The 11,526-nt window shown below is 40.2% G+C and overlaps 1 protein-coding gene across 2 annotated transcripts; it reads right to left on the bottom strand.

The window, feature by feature from the left end:
• Window positions 1–157: 157 nt before the first annotated feature.
• LOC127006012 (uncharacterized) lies at window positions 158–5,347 on the bottom strand (the record flags this gene model as incomplete). 2 transcript variants are annotated; one of them, XM_050875494.1, is given in 6 exon segments in its annotated part: window positions 158–385; window positions 1,343–1,534; window positions 2,655–2,768; window positions 2,938–3,139; window positions 4,467–4,605; window positions 4,874–5,324. In XM_050875494.1, coding segments are annotated over 5 exon segments (821 nt in total), but the record flags the coding sequence as incomplete, so codon positions are not given.
• Between the last annotated feature and the right edge of the window lie 6,179 nt (window positions 5,348–11,526).

Below are 11,526 nucleotides of genomic sequence, written 5' to 3'. Positions count from 1 at the left end.
AGAGAGAGAGAGAGAGAGAGAGAGAGAGTCAAACTTAATGATAGTAAACAAGACAACCCCTAAACCAGTGCAAAGATTTAAGCTGTCATTCCCAATGAACGATTGCTTCCAATGTCAGTCATGCTCTTCCTTTAGAAAACAAGGAATATGAACTAACCTGAAGTATACGGTCCTGCTCCCTAAAGGCTGTGTGGGTCGGAAATTGTTGGAGAGACTGTGAGCGATATCGTTGTCGGAAAGGGTGTGGTCGACATTCTCTGGTGGGATCGGCGTTGTGAGCTTCCTGAGACCCTGCAGCAGAGGCCTGGGCAACACCAATGAGTCCTGGAACACCGTCCACATCACATTCTCCGTGCACGGTGGCGTGGTCAGCGACCCCTCGTATCTGGGGGCAGGAGACGGACTTTGATCGAGACTAAATGTTGGAAAAGGAAGGCAGCTGCCGGCACGTAGAAAGTAAAAAGCTCTGCGTGACCTTCTAAGAGAGAGTGAGCTGCCAATTATAGCAAGATACTTCCCCCTCCGGTTGACGGAGTAGGGAGAGAGCCAGGGTGTGGCCGCGTGAACCTCACTACGCGAAGGCAGTGTGATAATCATAAAGTTATAAAAGTGATAATAGCGATAATAATAATGACAATAATAATTATTATGATAATAATAATAATAATAATAATAATAATAATAATAATAATAATAATAATAATAATAATAACAATGAAAATAATAATAATAATGATAATAATGATAATAATAATAATAATAATAATAATAATAATAATAATAATAATAATAATAACGACAATAGAGATATGAATGATAATGATAATGATAATAATAATGATAATCAATATAATAATAATAATAATAATAATAATAATAATAATAATAATAACAACAATAATAATAGCAATAATAATAATAATGATAATAATGATAATAATGATGATGATGATGATGATGATGATGATGATGATAATAATAACGATAATAATAATAATAATAATAATAATAATAATAATAATAATAATAATAATAATAATAATAATAATAATAATAACAATGACAATGACAATGACAATGACAATGATAATGATAATGATAATAATGATAATGATAATGATAATGATAATAATAATAATAATAATAATAATAATAATAATAATAATAATAATAATAATAATAATAATAATAATAATAATAATAATAATAATAATAATAATGATACTAACTGCTTGAGCTTATTATATTTTTTGAGTTTATACAACTTCGTATTAAGGAGAGAGCAATATCTAGATAACCTCACATAACCCGCTTGTGTCCTGCACATCCACATGTCATTCACCTGTAAAAGACGGAGTCATCTAGTGGGAGGAGCTGCCGCAAGTGAACGTGAACATGAGCATCCTGCACGGTGGCGGAGGAAGGCGAGAGGTTTGTGAACCAGTAGTAGGCGGCCGCGGCGTGTTCTTCTTCAGAGTAGTGGTAGGGTTCCTCTCCGCGCCATCCCACGGCTCCCCCAAGGTGCTTGTCAGCGCTGAGGGAAAGACACAAGGCTGAAAAAATATTACAACTACTCCTGTTACTATTACAATTGCTACTACACCTATTACACCTACTACAGTGCTACTACTGCTACTACTACAACTACTACTACTAATACTACTGCTGCTCCTACTGTAAAAAATACTACTACTACTACTACTACTACTACTACTACTACTAATAATAATAATAATAATAATAATAATAATAATAATAATAATAATAATAATAATAATAATAATAATAATAATACCAATAGTAATGATAATCATAATAATAATAATAATAATAATAATAATAATAATAATAATAATAATAATAATAATAATTATAATAGTGATAATAGTTAAACTACTACTACTACTACTACTACTACTACTACTACTACTACTACTACTACTACTAATAATAATAATAATAATAATAATAATAATAATAATAATAATAATAATAATAATAATAACAGTAATATGACTGTAATAAATCACCTTCAAACACTTAAAAAACCCGGATAAATTCTAAGGGAGGGGTAATGCAGTGGTTGTTTCCCAGTTCGTATCCAGCATTTCTCAGGAATGACGTCACGAAGGAATGACTCGAATGTATCGGCGAAAATAACCTCCTTTACAAAGACTTGTTACACCTCTTAAAGGTACTCCGGCGATATAACGGAATTGACTGGTGTCTGTTACTCGTAAAAACATTAGAAAGTTGATGAATTCGAATACGCACAACGACACCTACGCCTGACAATGAAAGTGGGCCGCTTCCCTCAACCTTTCGAACTCCATTCTTTCCACCCAGGCCCAACAGAGCGGAACATAGTGTTACCACAGGTAGCCCTAGAATGACAATGCATCACTATTTTTTACACTACCAAATCGGCTGAACTCCTCCCAAGTTTGGCTGAACCTGAACTTCATTGTTCTCTTTTTCTACTTTACAAAAAAAAAAAAAAAATAATAATAAATAAATAAATAAATAAATAAATAAACAAATAAATGAAGAGCTTACTTCTGAATGAAACTCGTATACACGGTGACATTTTACTTATGAAGAGAATTTCATCAACTAATGACTTTTTACCGACTAGATGACCGCTCTTTACATACCGTGCCGACATCAGATCCGAGATGGACTCGGGATCACTCGAAGACTCCCGCAGCCAAACGCCCAGCACAGCCAAACCATCGGAATAATTCAGGGCTTCCTGCAAGGTGCCGTATCTGAGATAGGATAGATACAATGTTTTGGTTAAATGTGAAGGCCTGAAGGCAATGCCTCAGAGAAGATAGTGTATGAAAAGTTATTTATACTTGATAAACATATTCTAAAGAATCTAATGTCTAGTTTTGGTAGCAACGAAAAGTAAATAAAGTCATTGGCGACACCTACTCTTCCTTGAAATGAACGAAATGCATTTCTCCAGAGAAGGCACACCCCATCAAGAGGTGCTCCGACCCCTCGTCGTAGTGCTTGCCCCAGTGGAAGTGGAAAGCGTCTAGAACGTACTTTCCCTTTAGCCCACCGCCGGACACACGAGGTCGGTGAAGAGGAGGTGGTTCCAACTTTACATTGAGGGCGTGCCCAGTGTTCTCTAGGGAAATGTTGACCAGCTGAGTAAAGAAAAAGTCAGTGACTACCTTTTCTTTGTATTTTTTTTTTTACGAGATGATAAGGGAGCAAATCATGCTTCTATTTGATTTTTTGTCAGAAAATCTTAAGGAACAAAGAGAGAGAGAGAGAGAGAGAGAGAGAGAGTGCACGGAGTGTATGAATGTATGTGTGTGTGTGTGTGTATTCACTGTTACCTCGTAGGAGATTGCGCTCATCTGTTTTGCGTGTGTGTGTGTGTGTGTGTGTGTGTGTGTGTGTAATTCACTGTGGTCTGACCACGCGATAGACTCACGATCGCCAACCAGTACCATACCTGAATGAGCCGCCTCACAAATGACTTATTTCGGGTACGGCTAAAACTTCACACACACACACCCTTCAAGGGGCAGGACGCAACCCCCGATGACACTCGGCACCTATTCACTGCTGGGTGGACAGGGGCACAGATTAAAGAAGGCTGCCCATCCTATCTCCTCTCCGCGCTTGAATCGAACCCGGGAACTGTCTGTTGCGAGGCGAGAGCGCTAACCGTTGCACGAAGTGTAGTACAATGGTTAGCACGTAGTGCACTACGTGCACTACGTGCTCCGTGTGTGTGTGTGTGTGTGTGTGTGTGTGTCATTCACCTTGGTCTGACCACGCCACCCATTGTCCTCTCTCCACGAATGAGTTTGGAGCTCACAGGTGATGAGTGTTTGGTTACGGCTGGAACTTCGCACCTAGACACCCCCGAAAGGCGAGAAACAACCCTTGACTAACACCCGGCACGCATTCACTGCTGGGTGGAAAGGGGACACGGATTAAAGAAGACTGCCCACCCGCTTTAAATCTGCCCGGTAATCGAAGCACGGAGCTCTCGGGCGTGTTAACCACTGCACTATGAAGCTCCGTGTGTGTGTGTGTGTGTGTGTTGATATGCTTTGTGTTAGGAATAACATTCACTCCCTATTAACACCATGTCTAATTAGTAATTCATTAAAACCAATTTGCGAATGTAACACAGGAAATTACCTATTAAGTATTCCTACAATTCACATTCTTCCCGTTCGCTTTCTACAGTATTCGTTGCAACATTGACCAAATCTCACTGTACAATATGTTGCTTCCGTCTTGACAATAGGACTTAATTTCCCCTGGGTAACACTTTTCATGACATATTAGACTATATTGTTGAATAACAAAATTAGAACCCAGTTCTTAGTGACAGTTCAGGGGAGTTGACATTTAAGCATAAATATATTTGGCAAGCCTGCATGAAAATCCCTTCCTCCAAAATTACCTTATCATACCCCTTGCCTGACACTCACCCCGTAGTTTTCGAAGACGAATGGCGCCGGGGCGAAGGGAGACACATCGGTAAGGTTGAGTGGAGACTGAGTAACTCCATGACATCGGTCCTCCCACGTCTCTGGATGCTCGTAGGACCAGGCTGACTCAGCCACTCCCCTGACACACACACACACACACACACACACACACACACACATTGAGTTTTCATTAATGAAATCATCTATTGAAGAAAAAAAAAACACTTTTCTTTGTAACAACTTAAAAACGAAGTATTTAATCACAAACATACATTCATACAATAACACTGCAACATACACTTACAGAAGAAACACCAACAATATATCTACTTTATATGTAATTAAGATATGATTTTCAGATTTTCTCTCCAAATATTTTTCTGTCGTTCCTTTATTAAGTCACTCACCTGATCAGTACAAGCAAGATTAAAAATGATTCAGCCATAGTCATCCTTGCCTTCCTGTGTGCGACCCCCTTGAACTTATCGATGTTCACTTCCCTGGCCTCAGTGACGGGTTAAGTCTCCCAGGCGTTGGTTGCTGTCTCAGAGGCCGGACACACCACTTGTAGGCGGGCCGGCTCTGCCCACTGTCGCAACACCTTTCTTTTCTTACCTTACCACTAGAGTCCCTGTACCTTCCACTGGAGTTGCCAGATATCGCCAAAAACTGCCTAAGAAAGTTAAACTGAGATTCTTCTATTTCTATACTAAAAGCGAGGTTAGCCATGCCCTTAGAAAGCAGGGTGATCTGAGTTATCTTATCATGAAGAACTCCAACTATTGGATATCCCTGCTATGTGTCGGATTACACAATATTATATGCGAATGACACGACAGAGATGAAATAATGCATTGATAAAACAGATTTTGTACGTGTGTATATGTGTCTACCTATCTTTTTTATCTGTATCTATATCTATATATCTAGCTGTCTATCTATCTATCTATCTATATCTATCTATCTATCTATATATCTATTTATCTATCTATCTATCTATCTATCTAACTATCTATCTACCTATCTATCTATATCTATCTATCTATCTATCTATCTATCTATCTATATCTATCTATCTCTATCTATCTATCTATCTATCTATCTATCTATCTATCTATCTATATCTATATCTATATATATCTATATATATCTATATATCTATCTATCTATCTATATATATATATATATATATATATATATATATATATATATATATATATATATATATATATATATTAAGCTATCTATCTATTTTTTCTATCAATCTATAGCCCAAACGCCTTATTTTCTGTCGGAACTCCATAACAGAAAGTGACCACACCAAATCTCCAGTTCTCCTCCGAAGCACTCTTACCAAGTAATTGCCGGTTTGACACACAGTCTTTCCAGGGACATCCCATGCATGATTCTGCTAAGCACTTATTACCAAAGGCAAATCCACCCAAAGAGATTTACAAGGGAGGGGCCCTGGGCCACTTAGCTTGAAGCCTCCGCTCGCCTCTGGTGGTCATTAGCTTCGGGGCAAGAAAGTAGCTGACCGATGGGAGGGGTCAACCGGGGGCCATGAATGGGATTCCACTTTTACTGGACGTGAAGTCCGGCACCCCGGGCGCAGCCATTGTGGAAGGGGCAAGAACGCCTCCCCGCTCGCCCCGACCAAAGAGTTCAGGCACCCTGACATTCACTTATATTATTGGCTGGTGATACACAACACAAATTCTAACCATCTGTAAACAGTAAGAACCTATATATTTTATATGTGCTTACCGTTTAATCGTATATCGATATTCTTCCTAAATCAGTCTAACCTAAACGGTACAAGTTTGTGAGAAGAAAAAGCCATTTCTACTCAGGTGTTTCTTCCTTTAGAAACCTGTGAAATAAAGGTGCACACAGTGTGACACATACACATACAGTCTCGGCAGTATCCAGAGACCGACTATCATGAGCCTGCTCTCATCGGGAGGGAACTATACGTGCTGGCGATGATGTGCTCAACCTACGATCAGGACGGTGATTTACACACACACACACACACACACACCACACACTTACTTACTTACTTACATACTTAATTAATTAATTACACACAAACACACTTACTTTCTTAATTACATACGTACTTACATTCACACACACACACACACACACACACACACACACTTACTTACATTTACTTACTTCCCTACACACACATACTTACTTACTTATTTACACACACACACACACACACACACACACACACACACACACACTACGCACTTACTTTCATAGACACACACACACACACACACACACACACACACACACACACACACACACACACACTTTCACACACACACACACACACACACACACACACACACACACTTACTCCCCGTCAACAACAGGGATCCTGACTATGCACCTCTTCAAGCGTCGCTCGACAACCTTCAGGCATGGACGGTTGACAACAGTGCCACTATCAACCACACCAAGACCATGGTGGTGCACGTTTGCACGTCCAAGAGAGATGTGCCACCTCCGCTGCTGTCTATTGGCTCACACCACCTCCAGGTTGCCCAGTCCACCAAACTGTGGACTACCAGCTCAACTGGAAGCTCCACGTCTCCAACACCGTCAGAGCAGCCTCCTACAAGCTGTACATGCAGCGTAGACTCAGGACGCTGGGGGCACCGGCTGCTGAGCTGTGCAATATTTACTCATCATTCATACTGCCAAAGCTCATGTATGCCTCCCCGGCGTGGTCATCGTCCCTTACCCTCACCCAGCAACAGCAGCTTGAGAGGGTTCAAAAGAGGGCATTCAGGGTCATTTTAGGCCCTGACTACCACACCTACGACAATGCCCTGACCACCCTGGGTCTCCCGAGGCTCTCTGACAAGCACCAGGACGCCCTCAGAAAATTCGGAATCTCCCTGCTTCACCATCCTCGCCACCGCCACCTCCTGCCACCCGACGCCCCTCCCCCCCATCCGCTTCACCAGACACCACAACAAACTCAACCCCTTCAGAGTGCCGCGAACCGACCGTTACAAACGTAGCGCAGTGCCCGCGATGGTGCAGATGATAAACAATGCCCAGTGACAGTCATACCCAAAGGGTCGCGGTGGAGATTAGCAGTGGCGTACCCAGAAAATTGAAATGGGGGGGGGGGCCAATATATATATATATATATATATATATATATATATATATATATATATATATATATATATATATATATATATATATATATATATATATATATATTTCTGCGTCCAGTATTATTGCAAGGGCAGGGATCCCATACAGCTTGAGGATTCGGGTTAGATCGCTAGGGTAAATTTATTATTTTTTATACATACATGCACTGATGAATACATATACATACATTGTACATTTTAGAAGTTTGTTGGTAGCATATAATTAAGTACAACACAAATCTGGGATATTTATATAATCTTAAAAGTACTAATTTTATGTTACTTGAGTGAACATTACTTTTAAAATCTTCATTTCTGTAATTTGGACTGCAAAAATTTACCCTCGAAACAACACTACTTACTTTAGAACTACATGTTCTGATAAAAAAGTAATATACTGGCAAGGAAAAAAAAAATGTTATATTCATATAACATGTATAATCTTCGTTTATACAAGATACATGGAAACTGGGTCAGGTATTTTATGAATATAAAATAAAAATTAACTAGATGAATTAGATTAGTTATTGTTAACAACAATACACTGAAACTGGTTTATCTCAAATTTATGCGTCTGTTCTTACGTGCAAATTCATCAAGGACTTCATGACCAAGATTTGTGTCACAATAGACAAAGTAAGGCCAGTCCATTTAAACGACTTTCACTCATTGCGTTCCTAAGGTATGTTTTAAGCAATTTAAGGGCACTTAATAATCGCTCATTGGTGTAAGTGCTAACAGCTAAGTAGGTTTGAAAAAATTGCAATAAGGTGGAAAATTTTGGATATGTGCCCAATTTTTTTTGGCACATGCTAATGTCTCAACAACTTGCTTTGACCTCTCATGAGATTCACGACGCTTCGAATAACTCTGTCCCCGTAGATATATGCATTCATCTTCAACGAGATCTGCATCTCCATCAAGAAATTTTCCATAAAATTCAACTGCCTCCTTCAGTTCACTAAAATCAGTATCAACTGAAAGAGAGGGAACAAGATTTCCCAGCAAAAAACTCCTAATGTGTTTAGAAGCAAACCTTTCCCTGAGTTGTGCTATAGCAGTTTCCGAAAATGGAAGAAAAATAGCTCTTCGATAGTACTCGTATGGAGTTGCTGTTGGAGTGTTAGCCTTAATTATGTTTCTAATGACCACTGATTGTTCAAGGCTTCTGGATGATATCTCCGTACCTTTCCTCAGCTTGGGCAAAAAGTTGGTTGAACTTATTTCCATCACGATAGGACTGAAATGCATCTATGCAGCTCTGTGTAGCTACACTTCCAAGAGCACCCATCAGTTCTTGTTGTGACCCCTGCAGCTTTTCTGGCAAGGGTTTAGTGAAACTTAGAACTGAGGTGAGCACTTCCAAACTCATGAGATAACCTGGGTCACTTATTGCTTTAGATTAGGCTTGACTGCTGATTCTTCACCTAACGTGTTTTGCAGTAGGCTAATTATTCTTAATCATTATTTCATTATTTACCTAACTGATTAACATAATTATCCGGGGCATCAGCCGAGTCAGTGGTGACTTTCTTACACCAGACAGAGTACGTACGTGAAGCGTTTTGTGACCAAGGAGGAAATATGTAAAGAATGGAAAGGCACAAATCCCAAGCCTGCGTGAATTCAAGTAATGACACGCTTTAGAAAAAAAAAAGTACTACATAAACATAAAATTAAGTCTTTCAATCATAATTTTCAGAAATTTGTAATTTGTGGTCAGAAAATATTATACGGATAACATGAATAGGCTATGTGAGCCTACGTCGTCAATGAATGTTTCTCAAAATAGATCACCTGCTCTTATTCAACTCAGCAGCTCCATTGTTCAAGTGCTGAACATACAATAGTTACTCAGCCACTCTACACTGTCCACTGTCAAGCACAAAACGGTCATTAAAGGTGGTAATATAGCGGCAAAGGTCGACCATACAGGTCCCATACGCGTCTCGCGTCACCTGCCACTCACTCTCCCCGTCATAATACAAATCATATTACATACTCACCACTGTCACCAGACAAGTTCACTTGGTGCCTCTACAGTATAATTATATAGTCCTCCGATCACTTTGACCGCACCTTACACCTAAAATCAACTAAATATGAGAGGCAAGAAGGAGAGAAGGCACACTTGCGACTTTCGTGCTCTCTCTCTCTCTCTGCCAGATAGGGGTGGGCAGGTACCGGTACCAGTACCGGTACTAACGGTACCAGGTAAACGGTACGGTACCGGTACCAGATTGCTCGGTACCGGTACCAGTTGCTCGGATTTATTTATTGGATTTATTGATAATTCTTCATGTCCGATTTTTTTTTAGGTTGCTAATAAATATTGTTATTGTTATTAGACTATGATCGAGTACATCCATAATAACTATACATGCTATTTTTTTATCGAAAAAATAAATATTCACTTCATTCAGAGAGAGAGAGAGAGAGAGAGAGAGAGAGAGAGAGAGAGAGATCACCCCTCAGTGAGTGGATATCTCGGTGATATGGGTACTCGACTACTCGATCATAGTCTAATAACAATAAAAATATTTATTAGTAACCTAAAAAAGAAAAAGAATCGGACATGAAGAATTATCCAGTAACTCCAATAAATAAATCAAATAATAAAATAATGGAAACGGGAGCTGTGATGGAAACGGAAAGCAGGACAAAATGGTGGGAACTTGAGGAGACGGTCAGCGGGGCAGTGACTCAGCGTATACACACAGGGCCCATCCCACATGGAGGCGGGCGAGTGCCGAGCGTCACTAAGATCCAAACAGTACCGGTACTAGCGGCAATGCGCAGTGCCGAGTGATCATTAAGCTTCCCGGAACCCAAGTGATCATGAGGCTTCGCGGTACCAGGTACCGATACCAGGTACCGGTACCAGATACCGGTACCTGGTACCGCAAAGAATCGATTCCTCGCGGTACCCGGTACCGGTACCTGGTACCGCGAAGCCTCATGATCACTTGGGTTCCGGGAAGCTTAATGATCACTCGGCACTGCGCATTGCCGCTAGTACCGGTACTGTTTGGATCTTAGTGACGCTCGGCAATACAGGAAGAAATAATATAAAATTTTAAGAAGTTGTGGTTTGAAAGCTATTTGCTGAGCCTTAGAGAGCATAGTTGAAATTTGTATCAGAGTGGCTGGGAAAATAGAATTAAAGTAGGAGACATAGTATTACTAAAGCCCCTTAACAAATCTAGACCCTTTTGGATGATGGGCAAGATTTTAGAATTATTTGCTGATTTTGATGGCAAAATAAGGACTTTCAGACTTAAGCAAAGTAATGATCTATACAATATCATTCTATTTGCAATCTCTACCCGTTAGAACTTTCAGTGACTCATCCTGTAAGGGGCACAGAAAACAGGGGAGCAGAGGCCAACAGTAATAGTAAACAGGAAGCTGATCAATCTGTAAGGCCTAAAAGGAAGACTACAGAAAGATTCCAACGGATGCTAAAGCCCCAAATACACTGCCGAATTTTGGCCACGAACTTGACGCCGAATCAGTTCGTGAAAAAATTCGGCGACCGGTTCGCCGACATGACCAAGATTCTTACAGTTCGTGACCATTCGGCGACATGTCGGCGACATGTCGGCGAATGTTCAAGACAATTCGGGGACAGTTCGGAGACATGTCGCCGACTAGTCGGCGTCCATGTCGCCGAGCTCAAAATCTGAAATTTTAACGGTTTTTTTGTCGCGGAATAACTGGCGACAAATCTCCGAATTGTCTTCGCATGTCCCCGAAGTGTCGGCGACATGTCGGGGGCAATTCTCCGACAGTGCCAAGATTTCTGACAGCTGATCATCTGATGCCCATGTGGCATATAAAAGCACGGGAATCCGCGCCTACCTCATGGACTACTA

The sequence above is a fragment of the Eriocheir sinensis genome, chromosome 31, assembly GCF_024679095.1.
Source record: "Eriocheir sinensis breed Jianghai 21 chromosome 31, ASM2467909v1, whole genome shotgun sequence".
NCBI classification, from domain to species: Eukaryota; Metazoa; Arthropoda; class Malacostraca; order Decapoda; family Varunidae; genus Eriocheir; species Eriocheir sinensis.
The sequence above is the reverse complement of the archived record's forward strand: the minus strand, read 5'-3'. Positions and strand labels throughout refer to the sequence as shown.